The 25,920-nt window shown below is 36.3% G+C and overlaps 2 protein-coding genes across 3 annotated transcripts; both read right to left on the bottom strand.

Moving 5' to 3' along the window:
• Window positions 1-1,019: 1,019 nt before the first annotated feature.
• On the bottom strand, window positions 1,020-12,910 carry LOC135636754 (uncharacterized). 2 transcript variants are annotated; one of them, XM_065148765.1, is made up of 6 exons: window positions 12,467-12,910; window positions 9,415-9,485; window positions 5,965-6,815; window positions 4,417-4,540; window positions 1,769-2,091; window positions 1,020-1,669 (listed from the first exon to the last, which is right to left on the bottom strand). In XM_065148765.1, exons 1-6 carry the CDS (start codon window positions 12,768-12,770, stop codon window positions 1,546-1,548), a joined length of 1,797 nt encoding a protein of 598 aa, XP_065004837.1. In that variant the 5' UTR covers window positions 12,771-12,910; the 3' UTR covers window positions 1,020-1,545. The 2 variants fall into 2 exon arrangements, with proteins under 2 accessions (XP_065004837.1, XP_065004838.1); XM_065148766.1 differs by having other exon boundaries at window positions 4,417-4,537; window positions 12,467-12,909.
• Window positions 12,911-13,734: 824 nt separating this feature from the next.
• On the bottom strand, window positions 13,735-25,664 carry LOC135636722 (DDT domain-containing protein DDR4-like). Its single transcript, XM_065148663.1, has 12 exons — window positions 25,196-25,664; window positions 24,984-25,094; window positions 20,942-21,028; window positions 20,825-20,862; window positions 20,663-20,744; window positions 19,027-19,133; window positions 18,729-18,885; window positions 16,676-16,768; window positions 16,407-16,530; window positions 15,306-15,348; window positions 15,015-15,200; window positions 13,735-14,926 (listed from the first exon to the last, which is right to left on the bottom strand). The coding sequence occupies exons 1-12, from the start codon at window positions 25,646-25,648 to the stop codon at window positions 14,209-14,211; spliced, it is 2,199 nt and encodes a 732-aa protein (XP_065004735.1). The 5' UTR covers window positions 25,649-25,664; the 3' UTR covers window positions 13,735-14,208.
• Window positions 25,665-25,920: the final 256 nt, after the last annotated feature.

Genomic DNA, 25,920 nt, shown 5'->3' with positions numbered 1-25,920 from the left:
GGGTCTGACCCATTCGACCGGATGTCTTGTTCGACCAGGTTTAGTTAGACTTGACCCTGCACGTGCTATGCACGAGATGTCAATTCCTATTAATATATTTTTTGAGGAAGAAGAAGAAGACTTGCAAATGAAACAACAAATTCAGAAAACAAAAAAAAAAATATTTGACATAAGATTCACATCATCCAACATATTTTACTCATATACATTGAATTACTGAAATATAATTTAAAAAAAAAACCCTAAAGCTTGTTCTACATTTTCTATTTCAAAGCAAAAGATTTTTTTTATATATTTAGATATATTAGAGAAAACAGAGGAACACTCAGCTACCACATACATGAAAACAGTGAGCTACATAGAATATTTATAGAGCAATGAACTCTTAATTTTGGACGGAATATGAATTCCTTATCCTCCGATCGATCTGTTTTTGGTCAAGGGATAAAAAAACATCGATCTTTATTATAGGATTATCTTGTGAGAACTTGTGATCTACTAAATAAATCTCGGTGATCTACTAAATAAAACTCTTTCACTGACTTCATCTTCAAAGTACATGCAAGCCTCGACTATCAAGAAACCTAAAGAATGCACGGACGTGTATGCAAATGAGAGGATGAGGGTGACTATATCTTCGATGATACAGCTTGTGAGAAAGACATCATGGATCCAACAAGATGACAACAAAAAGATGATAAAAGTATAAGGATGACAATAATACTCGGAATCACAAAAGAAGAGAAGAGTATGAATTGTTTAGCAAATCTTCTTGGGAATGGCAACGAAGAGATGGCTTCCATGTCTCTTCCAATTGCAAGGAGCCTCTCCAACACGGCCTTCCCCAATCTTTATTGGGGTCACTGACTCTTGAATTAGCTTGTGTTTTCTTTGATAAGATACACATGCTTTGCCCATTGAAATCATGTTCACAACCATCATGTTCACAAATTTACCAATTAGTTTTGTGGCACCCGAAAGCATATTATAGGCAAAGGGAGAAACCACAAGCACAAATATACAGCAACCAAGAATAAGAATCACATGATTTTAAATGTGTTTAGTTTCTCCATTGGTACAAGCAATAACTGATGAGATATAAATACAGAAGTTGATGCTTCTAGATGTAACAGGGAAACATGTAGATAGCGCTATCTGTTGAAAGAACAAGTGTCGTGCAATTTTTGGATGCCTCCAAAAACAAACACACAGTCACTTTTGTGTTTGCCCCAATTGAGCTATTCTTAGGGAAGGAGAGTCATTTTGGTGATGGGTTCCGGTATTTTCTGATGCTCTCCACTAGCCCTCTGCAATGGTCAGCATTACATAATTCTCAGGAAGGAGAGTCGTTCTGGTGATGGGATCCAGTATTTTCTGATGCTTCCACTAGCCCTTTGCAATGTTCAGGATTACACAACGATCTAATCCTATTTTGTCCTCTTCTTAGGATGTGTACATGACTAGAATCAAAATAGACAACACAATAATATGCACAATGACAGTAACCATGATAAGTTCCTAAATAACCACCAATGGTGAAGGTCTCTATTGTTGAGGTGATGTTAGTTTATTGTGCTCAGGTTCATGTTTTATTGTTGAATCTCCACCCATCAATTCATGAAAGGAGGCCTCCACTTTCACTGGTTGTGTTCTCATGCTATACGCATTCCTGCAATGGAAGACAAAGAGTCCATAATTACATATCTAAAGCACCGGTATAAAAGATGTGATCCAAGCATGTCAAGAAAATGCATCATCGTAGTCGTACTGTGCTTGTAGTTGAGGAAGTTGGACATTAGACATTTGTTTAAACTGCTGGCCTGATTGAGCATGCTGATTTGACATAGATATCTGGTGTCGTAATTGTAACTGTTGTTGTTTATTAAGTGTGCTGAACATGCTCTCCATTGGAGATTCCGTCATGTTTTCTAACTTGACATCCACCATGGGTTGATCTTTGTCCATGATGACCATAGAGCCACGAGTGGCTACTTGACGGCGGCGTAATTTGTCCCATTGCTGCTGCTGTTGAAATGCCAAGTTCTGAGGATGAAGCAACTGCATCTGTTGCATTTGCATTTGTCTCTGGATCTATTGTAAACATCTAATTTAGTTCTCTTACTGTTTGAAAACACACACAAGAGGAAGAAAAAAGGAAACAACCTTTTGAGGAAAAAAGTAAGCATGTACACACATGGAACTGATATGATACATGGATATGTTGGCACATAAAATCTTTGGAAATAAGATATGATATAGAATGGTTACGTAAATAAAAATGTTTAAATATATAAGCACAATATACGTGACAAGGCTTATCAATTCCTAGAATGTTTGAATTTTGGTTACATGTCATGATAGACAATATCAAGTAATTAATTAGCACCCTAACATATTCATCATACAAAAGAAATATTGTACCTTCAAGAATATAAATAAAATACCAAATACTTATCATAAATGATGATCATATAATTATTTTGACTACAACCACCATAAACTAGTACTTAGTACAAACAATTTACAAAGATTTAACCAATCATATATCAATCTGATGAAAATAAAATATCAATAATCAAGAAAAATGAAAGTTATCTCACGAAGTATATGTGAAATGTCCTCAAGTGTCCAATTGTCAATAACTTTTTGAAGATTAAATACTTTCAGGGGTATCCAGCACATTCTTAAAAGTATCCAACAAACCGTCTCCATATGTATAAGATATACACATGGCAATCAATTCAAAGTATCTACATTTTAATGGCAGACTGGAATCTATTATGAGTATCTACTGCAAGTTCAATTGCAAAACATTACTTTCAGGGAAGAACACCTGTTTCTTATAACCATAAACATTTTCAAAACCCTAATGAAGATAAATATTCTCAAACTTCAAGTTGCAATCTGTTCTTGGAAACATTATGAACTCATTGTAAAGAAGTTAGCTGAAACTCTCATCTGTATGTCTTCCTATAATTATCTCTAATGCCCTTCTGATGATAGCTTCCCCCTACAAATCTCCAATCTTTTTGCTAGGAAGGATACATCTGGCTACCTTTTGTGATGATTGCATTTCCTCTTTGTTAATCCAATCTTTTGATGACATGGATTCATCTGGCTATTATATATGTTGACACAAAAATTAACACTTACAACTGTATATGAACTCCAAAAGCAATTAATCAATAAAGGAAAATCCACTTTAACTTCTCAAATCAACTCCATTTCATCTTCAACTCCATCTCAACTTCTTAATTTATGCATCTGGACCAACTAAAAAGTAAAACTTATAGCCATAAAAAAAGTTGCCTTCTAAGAAGTAATCATAAAGATAGAGAGAGTAAAATGGGGTGTGCAAACATTTCTATGTGCCATATTTTCTATGATTTCATATGATTGAAGCAATACAATTAGGAATCCTCCCCACTATTTCACGAAATTCGAGCTTTACATTTGAATCTTAAATGGCAAGGCAATCATTGTTTAAAAGGCTTTTTTTTTGTTCACTGTGTTACATTTATAAAATGATATTAACATTAAGGATGAGGCTACCATGTAATAGTCAAATAAAAGCTAAGAGAATGAAGAGGACAGGTATAAAATCTTAAATGAAATGATCTAGCTGGATATTATGGTTGAAAGAAGTAAAGAACTATATAATCCTTTTCTACCATACTGTCTACTACTATTGTATGGAATTGATTCTCATCAATGAATTGCTGATCAAGACCTCAGATCTACTTATTTTTGTTTCATGGCAAAAAAGAAACATAATTTGAGCACTCTAGAGAATTGGATTGCGGCATCCGCTAGACAATTTTCTTCCTCAGTGCAAGCATTATCTCAAGAGCAAGAAATGATGGTCAGGTTTAGGAGTCAACAGGCTTGACAACAGTATGACCAGAAAAGCTCAAGACACTCATTAACTATATAGTCAAACTACTTACTATGTAGGATTGCGTGCAGTAATGGATGTAGCCTTTAGTCACGATCATTATCAATTTACTTTCAGTAAAATAGTTTGACCGATCATTAATTATCTATATTGTTCAATCCATGTATAGCATGGGCCTGCAACTACTTAAAAGACATTCCAGGAAATGCAAAACTCGAAACATAAAATACCTGAGATTAATACACTCACTAAGATATGCAATTGTCATGATTAAATCAAAATCATGACCATAAAAAATTAAGCATAGTACAAATTGTATTCTCCACTTAGTTCTTAGATTTGTACAAGGACCACATGAGCTAATTCGGTCAAGGAATGCAATGCCAAGTTATACAGCCTTCTCACACAGAAAAAACACAGAACTTATTGGTACAACCCTTGAGAACATTTTTCTTTAAACTGTATTAGCCAGGAGCAGAAGTATTCAACTAATAAAATATGCAACAGGGGAATTTTCTTACTTGTTGAGCTTGCAAAATCATGTTCTGTTGTGGTGATTGCATCACACGAACATTTTGATGTGCATGCTGAGTGAAGCCCTTATTACCATCCTTAATAACTTCTGATAAGATTCCAAGGTTACTGCTAAATAAGAAATCATCACAAGCCTTGTTTGAATAGGGGGGAAAAGTTGACCAATACAGGAATAACATAATACTACATAAGCTCAATCAGGAGAAAAGCCTCATTTAGATATCACCTAGTAAATGGATTACCTTTTATTATATTCACTTTTTCTAGTTGAAAATCTAGAGTCTCACATTACTATTTTATAGACATTCAGAATATGTATTTTGCTGCTCATAATTTGGTTTTGCAACCCAAAGAACCAAATAAGCCAACATACTGTTCTTCATATAATTTATTCACATCGTCAAAGAAAGTTATCACCCGTGAAACTATGTGATTTAAATACAATCTATGTTATAACCTTGCAGAGCTCAGTAAATAGTCAGATAACTCTATCTTCTTGGCAACAGGCAGCTTTTGTCAAAGCACTTCATAACAAAGATGTAGAATTGGAAATTAACTCTCAAGGTTAGCATGCATGAGAAGATTCTTCATCAGCCTTCTAGATAATAAGCCAACCACATCAATCTCAATGAAAGAGTAGACATAAAATTTGCTTATTTTGCAAATTTTAAGGATTGCTTATGCAGTATAATTTCCATAAGTTACACATGCCAAGTGCCATGTACCATTTCATACAAAAGTCAGACCTTTGCTAACATATTCCATGGAGCAACATGAAAGCATGTTACAGGGAACATAATGCATCAACAATGGCTAGATATATTTGGTATGTGTCATGGCAACATGATTCCTCATATCTGGCGATTCTACCAAGCTTGCTTCTACATAAGCAGAATTTCTAGTTCCAAAACTAGAACAAATTAGATATGCACAATTCTTGGTAAAAACTGAAGTTTAGTTGAACATGTATTATGCTGTTTCAAATACCAAAATACCCATGGTGGTGAAAACAGTAGTAAAGAGCATAATTAATATTTGCAGTAGCACTTGCAGACAAACTTAAAAAGCAGACCAGTGCATGCAGATCCAATAATGCCGGGTTTGGATAGAGTCAAGATTAGCAATCTTGTCCTTGCAAGAAAAGAAGTTATTTCCATGACTAAGAAGAGCCGATGCTTCTGAGGACAAACATGGGAAACATATAATACAGAATATCTTTTCAAAAAGTGGACTAAAATAAAGGTCTTTACCCTGTAGGTGCCAAGCTTATGTTGAGTCCTTTTTTCAGATTGGCCTTTTCTATTAACTTTTGTTTTGCATTTTCTTTGTAGAAACAATACCTTTGTTTCTAACATCTTCTAGAAAGATATATATTTTCTAATGTTTCATGTTGTATGATGCAATGTCTTGACCACAGGAGAAAAAAAAGACACTTGAGGAGAAAAAGTTTACCACGTCCAGTCTCTTAAGAGAAAGAGACAACCAAGCACTTGAGATCAGATGCATACATGAGTGCACAATAGTAACAAACATACCTATATCCTGCAGTTTGCAAAAACATCTTGAGGAGTTCAATTGATGAGAACTGCCTTCTGTAGCTATCACTCAAAAGCTTCAAGCTGCGGCCTAATTTACAGATATGACTACTCAAAATTTCTGAGAAAATTTCCACCGAGAATTCAGATCCACCTTCAAAACCCACCTTTGCCAATGTACTCGCTACTACCTTGCGAGTCATCTTGGATGCTTCCTCAGGACCAAGTGGCTTTTTCTCCGTTCCAGAACCATCTTTTCCCCTATATTTACCTCCAACCTTATGATATTCAGGCATGATGCCAAACCTTTCAATCATCGCCGGGCTCCGGCTTATTATGGTAGGCAAATTATCAAGAACCTCACGAACTTCAATATTCTGATTCTTCTCTGTGCCATTGCTTGGTGGGATAGCACTATCAGGTACACAATTAGAAGGGAACATTATTTCTGGAAAAAAGGTATAGTCTTCATCAGTCAAGTTAGTTAAATTAGAAGCACTCTTTGAATGCACAGAAGATCCATTTTCTGCCATAGGAACCCCAGAAGCCACATTCTGATCCCCCTTAAATGTTTGTCTCTTCCTTTTATGTGTATCACATAGCTTGAGGAACATAGACATTCCCTCAGATGTTCTCTTCTGTGGTTCCTTGTCACAATACGGGAATGTATGATGTCTCATTCGATACTCACGAAGAAATTGGCTATACCATGTATCAAGGCGATCCTCAAGCCTATGCCTTGGGAACGAATTTATATTGTCACCTTCATGGTACTTTGGCCCACTATTAGAAGACCTATCATATGAATGCTCATTCACTTTGCTGGTGGTGAAAGCTGTTTTAATTTGAATCTACATCAGTCAAGAATTACATTGCTTATTAGCAGAAGGGGGAAAAACAATATGTTATATGTTCTTTACTTCCAAAAAAACTATAATTATAGATGAAAACGAATGCATAGGATTTTTGGTTAATAAATTAAGGCAACAATTTATAATTTAGCGATAAATACTTGAGATTCAAACAACCATGAATTCAAAGGCTTCAACAGTACAGAATAAATGTTGAAGCAAGAAACTACATTTAAATATTAATATGCTTTGATTTTTCATTGACATGAATGTTGAAGCAATATTGGTCACAGATCATCACCAAGCAAGTCAGCATGCAACAGAGTTTGGCATAATTATTAAAGCATTGGGGTATCTTGGTTGGAGGAAGTGGCTTACCCAAGGCGAAATTACAATGGAGATGAACTGCTTTAACTGTTTGCTTTAAAGAACTGAAAACCAGCAGAGAAAATGAACTTACGCCACAAAGCCCAGTTTCTTAGAAATAATTTACATCATCTGAGAACTAAGGTCGAAGTCATTTTGGAAACTGAGTGCCCATCTACTAATATATTTCACTATTTCTCACCTTCCAAATGAAGTGAAAATGAAACACCATTTCCAAAAGCAGACCCCCAACAGGTCCACATGAGTCTTGTGTGCGCCACCCCCCGTTCTCTCTTCACTTTGATCCTTCACCTATCCAAGATAATAATAATAATGGAAACTGAAGATCCATTTTTTCCTTTTCAAACTCATATATACTTTTCTTGGTTTCTGGATCCTTTTTTGGATTTCATATATCTTAAATTTTTGGATCTGTTTCTTGGGATCCTGTAGAGATCTGTTCTAATTTAAGACACTGATAACTGGAAAAATTAACTTCCGGGGCATAAAAATTGACATTATGGTTCAAAAAACCACCATGACCAATTCATATTGGATGGTAAATACCAGTCCGATGGTGAACCGGGATGTGGGCCAGCCCTTTTCGGGTGGCTTGGGTCAGCTTCAAGGGTCACTGCTCGGTAACCAACTAAGACCATATTTGCCATTTGGTTTTTGCCCATTATTGAGCCTGGACCATGCAGTAAGCCACCTTCTGGTTCGGTTACTCCAAGAGACCCATGCTGGGGTCTCCTTGGGGTCTTTAAAGAGGGCTAAACAACCCTCTTTAACTCCTCTTCTCACACTCCTCTCAGACTCTCTCAAATCTTTAAAGAGCTCACTTTATCAAGAAGGTTCAATTTTAAGATCTGGTCCGTTTTTTCTTTCAAATTAGGTAAACATCCAAGCCTAATTTCTTAATGTAATCTCTTTTGTTTGTTGCAGTTATGTTGGGATTTGTTTAATGTCTTCCATCCAGACCTTTTTCCCTAATTAAAATAGGCATGAACCTTGAGGATCTAAGCTACATCTGCGAGGATGAAGACTACATCCTTGTGGATCTATCCAAGATCTTCTCCATTTGGATCTTCACAGCAAGGTAAAGTGTCACAGTCAATTAATACTATTAATGCAAGTGACAAGCAATATATCCAGTTCGACAATGAGACACCATCACCCTCATAATATGCATCTCATGAGGTCCATGAAGATAGAAACGACATGGACAACAGAACTTCTACAAATGGTAGCTGGCATGAACAGTTACATGTTCCTGTTATGCACACGCAAACAGGTGGTACGCGGACCTAGGAATAATATTTCAGACATGCGACCAGGGACACAGATCACGAAATACATGGATCCATACAGCTTGTTTGTGGCTGCAAAGATAGGAAAGAAAAAGGCAATTGATTCATACAAGAAGATGAGATGGAGCCTACATGCTGTCAAATATAATAGTGGTGCATCATATTCACAATCTTCCTGCCATCTTGGATCTCATAACCAATAGTTACATTGTGATAATTGGTATTTTTTCAGTCAATTGCATTGTGACATACAACAACATTATAGTGACAAGAACTGTAGCTCCAGTGCGCTACATCCTAAAAAAGTGACAGGCCATCTAGGTGAAAAATGTCAGGAAGAAGTCCAAATTAAAAACTTACTGCAGTGCATCATGAAGCAAACAAGACTTAACAGCTATCTGTCAACTAGGAAGAATGGTTAAAAGAGACCATTGGGGTTTTTGCCTACTCCAATGTAGAATATCAGATCTACTGCAGAAAAAAAGTTATAGTGGATATGCATCCAGATGGCCACTTTAGGAATTGATCTAGAAAGTAGAAACAAAGCCTAGTTCTACCCATTAAAAAACAAAGGTCCTAGATCGCATATATTTAAATACTCTCTAGCAATCACATCCAGTGTGTCCAAGAGGCAACCAAATGAAGTTCACATTTTTATATATGCACATGAAAGTGGTTGCACGTGAATCTACTGTTAAACAAGAAAGATACATATATTGCTTTGCAAAAAAAATAACATTACAAAACTCTTCCTAATGTATGAAAATCTTCTAAAAATAAAATTCAATTTGCTGTTAAAATATGATAGAAAAGTTTTGGATAAAATGAATTTAATAAAAATTAAAACCAAAATTATGGATAATTAGCATTTATGTATAGTTGTAAACAACTGCATTATGATTAATAAGGTGGGCAGAGCTTACTTCATGTTGAACACCATCTTGTTGATCATCTTCCAATGAGTAATAAATATCATCCCCATGCAACTGCAGATCTGAAAGAAAGTTTCAAAAAGGAACCTAAATTTCAGAAATGAAAAGAAATATGGATGATTAGATCGAGAACAGATTGATGTATGATAATATGGGTAAAAAAAAATGATAATCATTCTCTGGAGAGTGAAGTTAATAATCTTCATTTTAATCCCCATTTTTCAACATAATCCTGTAAAGAAGTTACTCTAAAACTAGAAAGCATAATAATTTTAATAAAGCATCTAAACTCTCAAAGCCAAAACAACTTTAATAAAGTATTTAAATTATTCCAAGGACTGTTGTCCTATACCAACCATGGCTGGACTGATACCAGTCAGTATCGATGTAGCGACACATGGTACATCGGACATACTAGAATTTCGAGAAGATGGCTGAAAAATCAGTTGAAATTAAAAAAAAATATTTCAAAATTTTCTTCTCATATGTTTTTGGTATATAAATTCAATAAAGTATATCTAAGATATCAAGCAATAGAAATTCTAAACTAATGTGAACAAAGTTAGAAATTATTATCTCTTCGGACCCATTGAAGAACTCTATTGCATTCATGCTAAAATACCTCTAATTAGGACTTAACTAGTCACTAATCCCTAATCAATCAATAATTACCAATAATCTTAGGCTAATTACATGAAATTATGATAAAACACATAGACGTTAGGTGAAAATCTTAAATTGAAGATAACTACCACCTGATCTCAAAATTCCAAGCCACTTTGATTCAAATCAACCTCCATTAATCACAACTTGAAATCAAAAGAGTGAGAAAAAGGGTAAGAAGTGAGATTGAGAGTGAGAAAGACAGAAATGAGAGCGACAAAGTGTGTGAGAAAGAGAGTGAATGAAAGTAAGAGAGGGTGAGAGGAGGCAGCCAAGAGGGCGTTAAATGACCTCTAAAAGTGGGCCAATGATCAAATTCAACTGTTGGCACATGGTACCAGTCGAAAGTGGACCGTTATCAACCAGTACAACTGTTACTGACTGGTACCATTTCGAATTTTGGCTGTGCCACCTGGTACAGTAGGTGTCCCAGCTGGTATGCCTTATACCACTGATTTCACCCAAAATCAGCTGGTCCAGGTTTCAGAAAATGTTGGACCAATTGTACTGCCCATACCATACCTTTATGGGTGAAATTACAGTCCTTGCTTCCAAGATAATAGTGACAGATAGTGAAAAGTTCGAAATCTAAGAGCCTATTCTTATGTTTTAAAAAAATTGGAAATTAACATATAAACAATGTAAAGAATGTCAGACAGATTAAATTGGCATTACATAAATCTGTCAATCATAAATTAACTACCATAAAGTCCATTTCAGTTTCTCAACCAATATAAGTTAATACAAAAAATGTTAATGTTACGTTCCACAAGGGTAGTCTGTGTCACTAAACAAAATAAAGAAAAGGTTGTGGTGATATCAGATCACCAAAGAAGGATGTCATAGCACCTAGAATCTGGTAACAATCCATCAGACACCAACAGGAACTTTTGTATTCAATTGAGGGCAGTGAATTTGACAATTTCGTAGGATGTTTAGGGCAATTCTCTGTCACTTGTCACTCTCCATTCTCACTCCTCTCATTTGCCTTCTCTCCATCTCTCTTCCTCTGTGAATGCTACTGAGGCACTAGAGAACCATCAGCTTCACCTTGAACACATTGCTATCGTGGAACTTCACAAGGAGAGGAAGTAACTAGACATGATGGGTCTGCAGCAAAGGCAGCAGTGTTAATGATAATGGTGGTAAGAGAATAACAGTAATCTAGGCATGGTGGTCCTAATCACAGAGGAGGGCATAAGTGAAAGGGTGGATCATTGCAGCAAGGGCCAAGGGTATGAATGACCATAGAGGAGTATGCAGAGAATTGAAGTTAAATAAAGCTTAGTCCAATTTTTGACCAAGATAATGAATTAAAAACAAGCTTTTGTTGAAAAGTCTTAGTCTGATGCTCCTTTACAAATCAGAGACACTAGGAATTTTACAAATGTAGACAACTTTGTATCCCAAATGCTTTTCTTCCCTTAAATCCATGATGATTTGACATTTCATTGTAAAAGCAATTAAAACTCTACATGTTACTTTACCCAAAATGTTCCACATGGGCAAAAATACTTCAATGTGTAATATATCATTCTTCTGTCAGAATCTAATAGCACACTCAGCATGTAGACAACCTTCTTATTAATTCTAACAACTTCTTTAGTCACAGTTTGCAACAATTTAGTCACCGAATATTCAGTTCAAATACACCACAAGAATACGATAACCTTATACATGACATACATTCTAGTACGAATATTCTTCCATTGAATTGTACATCCTGGTAAGAACATGTTTCCATCAGCTAACACTATTCAGCACTCACCTCCATGAATACATTGAAAAGATACTCAAAATTATCAGAATATACCCTTCAAAAATCACACTAGAATGGATGAATCCAGTTAGCATCCAAAATATGAACAAGTGATTTCCTAAAAGACATTTTCATCCAAACACTGGAACAAGAAACAGACAACACATAGTAGATAGTTGGAACCTCATCATCAGGTCACATGGTCAAAAGTCCAAAAATGAGTTACTTGCTATAACTGAAAAAAAGCAAAACAAAGAAACACATATCAGAAAAATATTTGTAGATCATTCACAGCACACACACGATGTTACGATTTGTCCTCTTCAGAATATCAATCAGAGGATCAAGTTACTAAATTGTCTCTGAATAGCTAGCGCAACGAGATCCGTAACCCCACCGGTTAACAGAGATAATCCCTTCTTCGAGTTCCTTGCATTTAAAGATGCTTGATTATGATTAATTACGTATAAAATTAACATTTAATTAAAAATTAAAGCCGCAAGAGGAAGAAACAATCGAAAAAAAAGTCGATGCTTTTGTTTCATCCACCAGGGAAAGGTAAGAAACAGCTCTATTTCCGAGAAACCTAAATGAAGGAAACTGGGGGAAGGGACGGCTTACAATCGGGGTTGAGGTCGGCGAGAGAAGGGGCGCTGTTTCCGGCGGCGGGGGCTGGGCGGAGGAAGAGGGCGGCGGAGGCCTTGTCGAAGAGGAGGGCGCGGACGCGGAGCTGTAGGTGGAGGTGGGCCCGAGAGGGGGAAGGCGAAGGGGAGATGAAGGCGTCCCAGGCGGCGGGGGAGGCAAGGTTGTGGGCGAAGGCGGAGTAGGCGGCGTCGCCCAGCCACGCACGCCACGCGCCGCAGCCCTCGAGCCGCCGCGCGAGCTCGTAGCCCCGGCCGTCCTCCCCCAGCAGCGACGCCGCCATCGGGAATCGATGGATCCGATCCCTCCCGAGACGAGACCGAAGCAAACCCTCCTCTCCCTTCTTCGTTCAATCTTCCCCCTTCCTTTCACTTATATTTGTTGGCAGCAGACGACGCCGCACGGATTTTGGACAAATCCGTCCGAGAGGAGGAATAAGTGAAATCACTCTCTCACAACAACGGAAGATTTATTAGAATCAATATTGTTTTGACTTCCATCACAGAGCGATCGTCTTTAAAAATAATAATAATAATTTAAATAGTCATTATTGAATCAATATTGAAATTTTTCTAAAGCTCTTGGACACGTCGTTATTGAAACTAATTCAATTATATATATATATATATATATAGGTCAAATTTATAATAATTAATGTTAGCGAACCACAATAATATTTTAAATGTGCTATTCAAATAATTTAAAACCATATTTTATTTATAAAATTTTAAGGATAATGACTACAAATATGAATTTTTTTTTAATTTTTACTTTCATTTTAGAGATGTTATTCACAAGTACGTACGAAAAAATTAAGAAGCGAATTCTGAAATTTTAATACCAATAATGAAAATGTTAATATGAAATGCATATACTGTTTATATTTAAATTTGGTGATACATATCTATTGCGCTGTTTTTTAATAGTATTTATATTTCAAATAATATATAAAATATTATCCAAAATTAACGTAATTAACATGACTCCTATTAAATTACAATAAATATTTCTCTCTCTCTCTCTCCTATTAAATTATTTTGACTAGTTTTGGATGTCCAAAACGTGTCTTATAGTATCTTCACGTATGTTACCATCGGTCCATCATATTTCTTTTTTTCTTATTTTTTTGCAGTACACAAGAACCCAATATCACACTAAATGGATAACAGCAACTACTGAGGACCTGATAGAATGTTACTGCCAAAGGATTGACAGTAGATTCTAAAGACATGAAACTAACCTTGAAATATGACAATGAAGTACACGTTAAATTTTAGACGGTCACAATATGGACTATTTCTTCATAGAATTGCTACATGGATCGCTATCCTCTCAGGTAGAGTTTAACATTGTGCCTCTGCATGACAAAGAAGGCAACAATTAAATCCAGAAATTCTGGCAATTGATCAGCATAAAGGCGTATTATACATCGATACAATGAATTACTTCCTCAAAATTGCCATCGCGTATTAATAGAGTTGAAATCTCAAACTTCCAAGAGGCTGAGTACCCATCTACATTCTACACATTTGATCTCCAAACCCCAGTTCCGCAGTGGATGCGGATTGCTAATAGATGTTTTGTCATCTGCAAGCTCGTGTTGTGAGACTTGATGGCTTTCATGAACTTGTAGCAACCGTTGGTTCCAGACACCAGAAATTATCGTAAGCTAATACTCCATCAGAGCTGTGAATAAGCCAACCTGTTCTTCGGCAGACTCCCTAGAAGTCGCCTGTATCTTCATCCTTGGTGCTAGGGCCATCATCAAAACCTGTTCCTGGAGCAAGCTCGTTCAGGTCTAGGAACCTAATTTTTTGGACACCATCACCTTCGTGTCGGTTTCCATCTGTCTTTTCTACTGACTGTTGCTGCTCTTTCTGCTCAGCCTCAACATGGTCCATGGTCATCTTGTTCTCTGCTACTTCTTGACTGCCTTCTTCATCTTCATTCTGAGATTCTTGACTTTCTGTTGAAAGTTCCAAGTCATCAGATGCATCTGTTGCATTTGACTTGCTTGGCTTTGTGGAATCTGTATCTGTATCGGATAGCTCATATTGACGGTAATTTACACGTGTTCGCATAGCTCTCTTGCTACGTCTTAGGCCTGTCTGGAGTTCATCAACTGATCTCAATTTTGTTTCCCGCCTAGTTCGATTTGGCAACGTCCTATGATGGTTTGGCTCCTCCACATCTTCACTAGTACTCAAAGAAAATTCCTCTTCCTCATCATCTTCTGCATTTTCCTCCTCCCACCGGTACTCTTCATCCCCCTCGGAACCACTTGATGCCTTTCTCTGTTTTCGACTTCTCAGATATTCCTCATCATATACTGCTTCGCCTACGATGTCATCATCACTGTCAAAGTCTGCATCAATATCAGAAACAATATCCACAAAATCTTTCTCCAAGTATCTCTGAGGTCTTTTCCTTCGCCTATTGCTGAGTTCCATGAGTGCAAATGTGACTCAGATATAACAAATTATAATTTGAACTATACATCTCAATATAAGCACAAAAGAAAAGGTACCTGCGATCAAGAGGCTCATCCTGGTGTTCTACATCAGTTTCTTCATTGTCATTTGACTTCGGGGACTGTGCATCATAGTCAACTAGATCTATTTCTGAAGAGCCATTCCATTTACCATTAGTAGATACCTCAGTTCTCCCAACAACTGCTCTTCTAACGACATTCTCAGGTGAGCTCTGTCTTTTCCTAGATCATACAATGTAAAATCGGAAGAGTAAAGGATAAGCCCATATTCTTCAAAGAATCAATGACATGCAGTATATATATGGAGAAAGGAGATGGTATACATACTTGGTAATTTTGATAGCTTCATTGATGGAGCGGTCATAATCATCTGAAAAATTGCTTAACATGTAACTTTCACTAGAAATCAGAAAAGAGAACCTAAACAACTACATTTCAATTAATCAGGAATAATCAATATCCTTAAATGCATCCACCTTTTAAAACTCAAAACTGCCAATATCAAACGTTCACAGGATCAACTTTTCCAGCTTAAGCATATCTAGCCATGTCCTCTTCCAGATAATTTAGTTCTCATGTACATCAAAATCACCAAAATAAACACTTATCATAGTGCACAAAAAACTTGAGCATGACATCTTCGAGCCCACATTTTTCCACACACGAAATACTGGAACCTAGTTCAATGACAAGCTTATGTATGACAAAAGACCTGACTCGCCACAGGAGCTTCAAGGATATGATTCACGAGATACAAAGAACTGGATACCAAGAAATTGGATTTCGCCCAGACCGGTATGTAATGCCTGCCTTACATTTATCTATACATTTATTTCCTTATCTTTGACAAATTAATCAACAGAACACCAGCTTATTTCACTTCAAATTGATCCTAGACTAATTACTCAGAGCCTTAGCCTATCGCAGTAGCCTCCAAACAATAAGATTACATCGTACAACATCAACATTTAACACAACAAAACCTCCCAATTAACAATAATAATCATGGTGCCTATCTCGAGGAATCAGAAACCAAAATGAGAAGTGGTCTATGGTAATATAAAAAAGGTCAATGGAATACATAGTTATTTTGCCATTCCCTCCCTAAAACCTAGTAATATATAGAGAATTAGTATGCCAACAATCAATCAATTAAATATCTAAAAGCACAAGGTTTTTGTGATACATTATAATAGGCTAATAGCATCCTAATTTCTAGAGATTATAGGGTTTCCACAACCAAAGAGAAAAAGGGAAAATGAGTGTGACGGCAATACATGCAACGTAGACACAATATTATGATAAAAGCACAAGAGTAAGCTAAGCAAGTAGTATAATCAAAACATTGTTCACAACATATTAAACATTGTGTTAGAACATCATAGTAGAACATCATTAAACTTTAGATGGCAAAATTAAGGATCTCACCAAAAGTATATGTGACAGGTTTTCTATCACGAAGAGCACGACCTGACGAAATTCCATCAGCAGTAAAAAGGCTGTCGAGGAGGAGGGCTTCTCTGTGTTGCTTTTTCAACAGCCTCTCCTTTTTCTGTTTGAATGACCAAAATATCAGAACAATTAGTAGACATTATTGACTTTAAATTATACAAGGCTATTACACAATTTATCGAATACCATATACAAGGCAATTAAAATTTAAAACCATAAGTATTAAGGTAGAAAGAATCCCATACTTTATGAATTTTTTCAATTTCTGGCAATGAATCAATCTTTAGTTTCTTCCCAACAGAGGCTTCTGTTCTATTTTTACTTGAAAAGAGTTTCTCCTGGAAACAAGCATAGAAAATTAATATGTAACAGCTGAGACATACAAAAGAGGAACTAACAAACCACCACTGATATCTTACATGATATACATTAACAAGTTTACAGTAAATGCATGAGCTAGCAAGACAATCATGCATTTGAGATGGTACCGCCAGAAATCAAGCCAAGATATCTCTTGTTTCAGTTGACAAGTATTGATGCAAAATGGAGGGCTGTCGTAGTGCAAACTCAAACTTTAATTCAATAAAAAGTTTTATCGCCAGACTCAGGCAACATACAAATGCAAAAGTAATTAAATAAAGAAATAACATAAAAAACACTATAAGGTTTCTTTCATCCAAAAATTCATCATATCCCATCTTAGTTGTTTAAGCGCCTTAAAGATTTATTTCCAAATTAATCATTCATCTATAGCTAAGATTGGAAAAGATAAAGGATTTTATATTATCTTCAAGTTGAACACTCATCTAAAACTACACAAAAGATATGATCTTATCTTATCATCAAAAGATAAAAGCTATAATAAGATAAAACTTATCCTAATAAACTCAACATCAAAATACACCAATTAGTGTTGTCAAAAGCATTAGGACTATAAGGCGCCAAGGTATCTTTTTGCTTGAGATGCTAGGAGCCTGCCTAAGCATGGCAAGATGCCTTACATAAATTATAAAGAATTGCTAAGGATAAAGATGGAAGAGGAGAAGCAGCGAATAGAGGAAAGAAGAAGAGGATGGGTAGAGAAGCAGGGAAGGCAGCGACAACAATGATTGTTGGCGTGGAGAGAGGAGAGAAGGACAAGGAAGAAAAAAAGAGGGAGGAGAGTGACAGTGGAGATGATTTTGGCTGCAGAAAGAGGACAGGAGAAGATAAAAGAAGAGGGTGGGAAAGGTGGGAGCAGGTACAAGTGCTACTCATGGAGAGAGGAGACTAGAAGAAGAAGGAGGGAGGGGATAAAAAAGGGGAGAGAGGATGGAGACAATAACGGAGCACCAACAAAGAGAGTACAAATAAGAGGGACTGAAGAACAGAAGCGGCATATCAACAAGAGAGGATCATAGAGGAGGTAATCAACAGTAGGGGAACATAAATCCCCTAGGCCATGGCATGAACAAACACAATAAAAGTAACTAGGTTGGATCTTGCACATTGAATTGATTATTGAGTCAGATTCGATGAATTTGGGTCCACAAACCCAGATGGGCGGGATACCCATGCCTAAACTGAGGTGTTCACCTAAGCATCCAGGCGAGCATTTGAGTGACGCTTAACAACATTGAATGCAATCCAAATTCCAACAAGCTAAAAACTTCTTTTTAATTGGGATGCATTAAATACTATACAACATGGCTTATCAAAGAAGTATTAAGCAGCATGACAAACATAAGGACATACCAAAAAAGCATACAACAGCATGTACTATGTAATTTATATTATTGAAACATAAGGACATACCAAAAAAGCATACGATAGCATGTGAATACTATCAACAATAATATCAACTCTAAGAACCCTAAAATTTAAAAACTTTGTTGTGTTTATCGAATAAAGCACTAAAAACAAAGGTCACGACCTTGATTCAACAAAGGAAAGAACTCAAACCTCATAAAGCAACAAAATATGTAAAAAATGTTCATGCATAAGCCATAAACAGAATATGACAGAGGCACATTAATGAAGAAAACATAAACTTATTTTGTTTTCCTCAGATTTCTCATGAAGTGCATTTTTAGCAACCAGCAAAGTATAACAATACTATTAATTATGAAAGCAAAGGAAGATGAATTTACCTTACCAAGATTAAAAAAAGGAAAAAAAAAAAGAACATTAACAAAGGTATTGCTGAATTCTGCAGTTCATTTTCTTTTATTCCTAATGGTTATAAACAATTTATATCAGCTGCATCACCATGAGCATTGTGCAGTTAAACTACCAAACACCCAACAAGGAGAAACTCACTGAAACATCTTGAAATTCATCTAAGTTGGTTGCAACAGTTTCCCACTGAAAAGATATAACAGGAGCAGATGATGATCCCTTTGTCCTGATCTTTTTTGCTTCAACCCGTCTAATCTCCCGATATAATCGATGGCCAATAATTGGATCATCTTCATACCTACAAAATAAAGAAATTAAGCAATTGCCATATTTCAAATCGTGAAACACGCAATATGACTATAGGGAAAGTATTAAGGATATAAACATGTATAAGATCTGGGGTCACTTGCAAAGATAACAATGAAGGTAATCAGGCTACCAATAAGAAATCCCATGTGAATCACCACCAATCCTTTCTTTGCGAAAGGCTGAGAGTTGAATGCCTCGTTTTAAGGAGTTGTCGATAAAATTCCGAATATCTTCTTGCTACAAAATGCAAAATATGAAGTCAGCTTTCATTATCAAGTGGACCCAACCAAAAGCTATTTAAAACTCAGTTCAACATAGTTGAGGCTCTACTGTTATAGTTCAAATACAAAGCCATACTGTTGGTTCATAAAAAAGCTGGAAATTTGGCATCATAGTGGCATTTCTACCATATATAGTGCCACCCACAGCATATGATACAGTACAAAAAGTGTATGCAAAAGGCCCAAGCAGATGATAAGGAAAAAAATTGCCAAAGAGCAGCATATAGGGTGCCAGCAAACCATGAACATTTACAAGGAGATAGTACTGATTGACAATGGTCAAAATACTGGTCCCATACTGATATTAGAACTCTATTAAAATAGTAAATGTTGGTACACTCCAAAAATATTTTAAGATATTATTAAATATCAATATGTGGTCAGTATACCGTGATATCTACATTTTCCTTCTTTTTCAGTGTCAATGTTTTACTATTCTACATTGCAAGTTTTTTATTCCTTGATTACATCAAAGAAGTGAAGAAAAAGTTGAGGGGAATTTCTTTCAGTTTTACAACAACAACAACAAGCCGCAATCTTTCAACTATTTAAGGATGATGGCATGGATCTTTTATGCCATTTAATCTGAAGGACATCTGGCAATCACATTAAGACCCCTATGCTCCTCTCCACTGTAAACATCCATTTGTTATTCTGTAGGTAACATATGCATCAATCTCTCTGTTTTGTATAATAGATCTACCATACATAAAACTGTTATATACATCAACTTCTTATCCATCTACCTTACATAACATATTCAATTCTTCTCTTAATATTATTAAAATCACATTTCATTGTATTTAGTCTAAGATCTACTTAATTCAAAAATATTAGTTTCCAGTGTTTGGCTCTATAACAAGTTTAGCATTGATTAGATCTAAACTCTCATGGGTTATCTTGCATATGATTGGTAAATTCATCCATTACTAACATAAAATGGTAAAAACTTAAAGTAGATCCTTGATATAGTCCTATAATTAAATAAAACTCGCTACACACACTCCTTATATATCCTTGGTAAGTCCACTATTACAAATATCTTTTACGACATCAATATAATTAGGCATTACATCTTTCTTTCCTAAGACTCACCATGATAAATCTCTAGCAACTCTACTATAGGTTTTTTTTAGGTCAATCAAAAGCATATGGAAATTGTTCTTTTTCTCTCTACATTTTTTTCATTAATTGTGATTTAATAAAGAAAAATATTAATGACTGATTTTTCAGTATAAAATCAAATTGCTTCTTGAAATATTCCTCAATCACCCTTTCTCAAAGTCTACATGACATCAAAGGAACCCTGAAAGAATAAACTTCATTTGCATAAAGAACAATCGGAAAGAGGAACTAAGCCAGTCTGTGCAAGGAAAAGGAATTAGCTATAAATTTTTCAACTTGACACTCAAGATAGAAGCCCACATTAAACAACAAATCAGAGGTAATGTTATTCATGGATGAAGATTGATATAGTAGAAGCACCTCAACACGTATGTCACACAGTGCTTTCAAAATCAGTACACGTGTCCCAGGATCAAGAGTCTTATATGTCTCAATCTCTGCCCTGGAAAAAAGTATAATTTGAAGTAGTGTCAGCCGAATATGCTATATGTAACTTTAAACCCCCTGCATATTCGGACTCACCCATGGGATGCAACAATTGGTATCTCACCATCAGCAACCTGCGGCAAATAACAATTAGCTTATCCCATAATATGATCTCTTTGGTGTAATACTTTTAGCATCAAACAAGCTGCATACCCAGTGCCACCAATCTCTTAATTTCCTGCAGAGTACTGTAACCCAGGTTGCACGCCCTAATGCCATGCGAGTTACTGGAGGAATTGCCTATCAACATGCCAATGGGATAACAACAATAATGCATAATCTAACTTTTCTTAACAATTTCATATAAATCCATCTTTCTCAAGTAATAATCACGTGAAGTTACAAAAAGAAAATCACGGCCAATAGTATCCTAAGTTCCTAACAATGCCAACAGATGAGAGATCTGTTTCCCAAGCCAGGATGGTACTCAAACTACATTACAGGAAAGAAATAAACAAACATAATAAATCATCAAAAGCAAGATCTATGGCTTGAGCATGCACAGAAAGATTAACCGATGCTGATTATAAAGCAAGATAATTTTAACGATATAATAAGCATGAAAAACCGAAAAACCCCAGTTACCTGGATAAGATGTTACTCCTAATAAGCACTAAAATAGAGACCATACATAAAGGATGCTAAAGTATAAACTAGCGAGTACTTCAAGTTGCAGCTCACCAAAACTCGATTGTTATGAAATATATTATAAAAGAATAAAATTCATGATGCACTTATTTCTACCTCCTTTGTCAGCTGAACTACATCCATATGGTGAATATATTCAGTCATCAGAAAGGAAAAGCAAGGAGGATAGTCAGTTCCTTTTCCATGTAGGAAAAAAGCAATAGTCCCTAAAATTGGTAACTTAAACGACCCAATCAATGGCCTCTTCATGTAATTGAAACCAACCACTGATGCAGCATTAAAAAAATAAAGATTACAGAATTTGATCAGAAGTATTTTTGTTGTTCTGCAGTAAGAACACGCTTGATGTTGGTGATTCTGAGCAATGTATAAAAGCTTTGTACAATACAGGTTCTGATACCTTGTTAGACTGGTATGGTACCGATATAACAAATTATACCATCCTATATTATTGAAAGCGCGATATGATCCAAAATCAGTCCTTGGTCAGACTGGTAAGTACTGGACAAAACATACCAGTCTGACCAGTATCTAAAATGTTGATTCTTAGTATTGAATAATTTATAAAGCAGCTGTGTCATGTATATACTCTTAATGTTGATCCCACCTATTGTCCTTCAAAGAAATCTAATCAGCTGATACCTAAACATCGCAAACAGCAAGCAGCTTGCATAATTACATCATATTTAGCCCATGACTTATTAGGCAGTCAAGCTTAATTTCTTCTCAAAGTAATGAGCTGCTATTATTTAGAGAACAACAGAAAGATATACCTCATCTAATTTTGCACTGAGAACCCCTACACAGTTCTAACATCTAACACACAAAAAACAAACTGACTTTTTCCTAAAAATGCTGATCATTTGTGAAACCAAAGACTTTCTACAGTAAGAGTTTCTGCATAGACCTAGAAACAAGTAAACACAAGAAAATGAGTAGCAGTACTGGCATGGCTAATTTCTCAAGTGACTACCATTTAGCAATAAGTTACTCTAGAATTTTGATGATGAAAATTTGCAAATTTAATGTAAAAATGTTGCAAAATTTCCATCTGATAGTCATTTAACACTTTTGAAAAGGAATTTGACTTCTTGTTATTAAAAACACATGACACTTATTATATAAGATATCAACCAAAAGGCATTTCGGCATAGTCGCATACGTAGATTTTGGAACAGTAAGCATAAGCTTATCATTTCATCATAGATTAGTAGGAAATTAAAACAGGAAGCAATAACATTTTGCTGGAAATCTACTATGTTCTGTTGAAATGCTATTTCTTTTAACTAAAAAGCATAATTTCAAGTGACAATGAAGCTCCTTTTGTTACAAACAGAGATACTTGATTTTGGAATTAAATGATTCAACATGTCCAGTATTCTGGGAATACAAAGTAAGACAAGTCCTTCCATAACAGTAACACTTCGGTCACAGACAACGCATTCAGATGAGTTTTGTGGTCATTTTAGGCTCATTAGCTGAAAATATTCTACCATGATATTCATACGCAATTCAAGAACATTATTGAGGGGAAGAAAGTTAAAACAACCTCGTGTCCTCAACATTCAATGAACTATCCAGATAAAAAAATAAGCTTGTGCACACACAAAGTCGCAAATAAAAACTAATTTGCAGCTTTCTGGAATTCATGCATCTATTCTGAAAGAACCAAATAATAAGTTGTGACATTTGACTGCCAAAACTCATAGAATAATTTAAAATCAGACTGAGTTCAATGATAGAGCAAAACTTTAGGTCAAGAAAAAATTTTATGGCAAGTTTGATTTTCCAACCTCTGAAAAATTGAAACAAAAACCTAGCAACAAAAAGCTAGGGCAGAATAGGGGCTTACATGAATAATACATGTCATAACTCGAGGTTATAACTCTCCATGAACCCCTCATAAATCTGACTTGAAATGATTAGATAAATAAAAAAATACAGATTCTCAAAATAAAAGAAATACAGGTTCTATGTAGCTAGTTATCTTTATGTATAATGCAAGCTACCAACTCTCATTTTGCAGAAGAAACCAATTAGTTGGCTTAAGCTTGGATAGATCTGATAGTTCAGGTCAATTTCAATCCTATTTAGGTAATTCATTTATTGCCGACAGGAGAGAATAACAGCAGTTAAACTTAAAAGTCAAGCTTCAGTATAAATTCTCAATGTCCCAGAATCAACATTTCTTTTGGTAGTACTTCTGCAAGCACTTAGATATGGTCGATGTTCATAGGGCGACAGGGGTTTTCTAAATACATATATGTTACGAAATCTATACCAGTAAGGACTTATTCTTAAGTTCCACAAACTTTGAGGTATTTTAGCACTTTAAATAAGAGGCCTTTGTGAACCCAAAAGGATGATGACACTTCTATTTTCAAATTCTTTTGTATTTTCAGTATTTATCCACAGTAGTTTAGTTTGCAACTTTTACTTTCATGTAACTGAACATTTGGAACTGTTTTAGTTAGCATAACTTCAAGGAGTATGAAAACATGTCAATGTCATCATCTTAGAATTTTTCCCTAGGTGTTTCACAAGAACTGAATAATAATGAACATTAATGACGCATATCACCAGAATAACTCAATTCATGTCACTTCTACTTTATATATCCTCAAAACAGAACATGGTTCTGATTTTGGAGCCTATGGGTTGCACATTTACCATGATATCCAATGAGTGAGCAATTGTGTAAACAATTAATATAAAACTACATCAAAGAGCAGGATCATACCCTAGTCCAACAAAGAGTGAAAGTTATGTCACATTTCTAGAACTTGGGTCTACCCAAACATCATTAAGGAAATCATCACTACATATTCCATGATTAGGATATTACTAAATTAAAATTGCAATTCATATTATTGATATCAATAGCATAATTAATGCTCTTGAACCAAGCCTTCCGCTGCTTAAAACAAAAACCTGGCACTTAATGAAAATGCAGCAAGGTCCATTTAACAACAAATTAATTGAGAAAGAAGAGTGTGTGCTCCACATACAAAGAGATGCAGTTCATAGAAGAAAAAAAATTCGTGAAGCAAGAAATAATTGTTGGCTCTGTCGAAAGGTCTTTCATTTAATTATTCCAGAAAGTGCAAATTATTCAGCAATTGTAGTTATTCTTGGTCATTGTGGCCAAACCATTCCTGGACAAAAACCAAAGTGTTCATTACCAGACACTCCAGACCTTATGTTAATGAGTCCAAAGGCCAATGCCGCCGACAGGATAGACAGAAAGATCAAGAATAGAGTTGCAAAAACCCACACTGATCCAGCGAGCCAGATAAGTTGCAGCTAAGATCTTTATTAGTAAAGTATCAGGAGGTACAATTCAAGGAAAGAAGTGTCAGCTTTTCAAGGAAATTCGCATTCAAAATCTGGTTATCAAAGAGAGAATTTGCAAAACGAGACAATCAAATTTGCAAGAGAGAATTTCAAAAACTTTACAGTTATTGAAACGACGATATGCAATGTAACACAGACCAGGACGACCGAAGATAAAACTACTATCTTTACGTTCAAACTAGAAAGAACGAACCTTTAGCAGAGGCATGTGCACGTCATCCAGGGTGCTGTTTGGCGTGATCAGCGCCGTCTCGAGTTCTTCAGCCGAAAACTCCATCCCAATATTAAGCAATGGTCTGAAAACCTAGGGAAACCAAGCAAGAACATAAGCAACCCTCGCAAACCCTAGCGAACAAAGCAAGGTCGCCTCGGGAGGAGGGAGCTTTACGGCAGGGGGGCGCTCACATGGAGGAAGTTGAGGACGGAGGCAAGTTCCCACATGGAACGGAGCTCCCACCGGGGCAGCTGCGACGGCGGCGGGGGCTGGACGAGCGGCATGATCACCCGCCCAGCCTTCTTCTGCTGCTCCTTCTCCCGCCGGGTAACGGGGCGGCGCTCCGGCGGCGGGGGCCGAGCGGCGGCGGGGGGGCGAGAGGTGCAGGCTCGTGGGAAGCGGGTCTTGCGGGGCGAGGGGTCAGCCTGCGGCGGAGGCGGCTGGAGGTCCTCCCCCGGGGAGGAGGATTCGTCCGCGGCCGGGGGCGGCGCGGCCGGGGGATCGTCGGGCATGGGAGCGAAAATTAGTTTAGATGGGGGGAGATCGGGCGGCGGGGAGGCAGGGGCGGCGGCGGGGGGCCGGTCGAGGAGGGAGGAAGAGGAAGAGGGGAGGAGGCGACGGCATGGAGAAGAAGCGGAGGCCATGAGAGGAAGGGGAGGGGAATTAGGGGAGGTTGGGAGAGGGGTATTATGGGGTTTTCAACGCTATCTTCTCTTTACTATGCTTCTTTGCCTCTCTATTTTTCTCTAAATATTATTTCTTAACGGTATATTATGGAGATCTTAAATTAATTTTTTATATATATTTTTAAAAATTTTGTTCTTTATTTTTTTCATAAAATAAGTGATGAAAAAAGCGGGATTTAAAGTGTCAATATTTTTTATTTATTATTCTCTTTCTTCTTAAATCCTCATTT

The sequence above is a fragment of the Musa acuminata genome, chromosome BXJ3-4 (genome assembly GCF_036884655.1).
Source record: "Musa acuminata AAA Group cultivar baxijiao chromosome BXJ3-4, Cavendish_Baxijiao_AAA, whole genome shotgun sequence".
Taxonomy (NCBI): domain Eukaryota; kingdom Viridiplantae; phylum Streptophyta; class Magnoliopsida; order Zingiberales; family Musaceae; genus Musa; species Musa acuminata.
The sequence above is the reverse complement of the archived record's forward strand: the minus strand, read 5'-3'. Positions and strand labels throughout refer to the sequence as shown.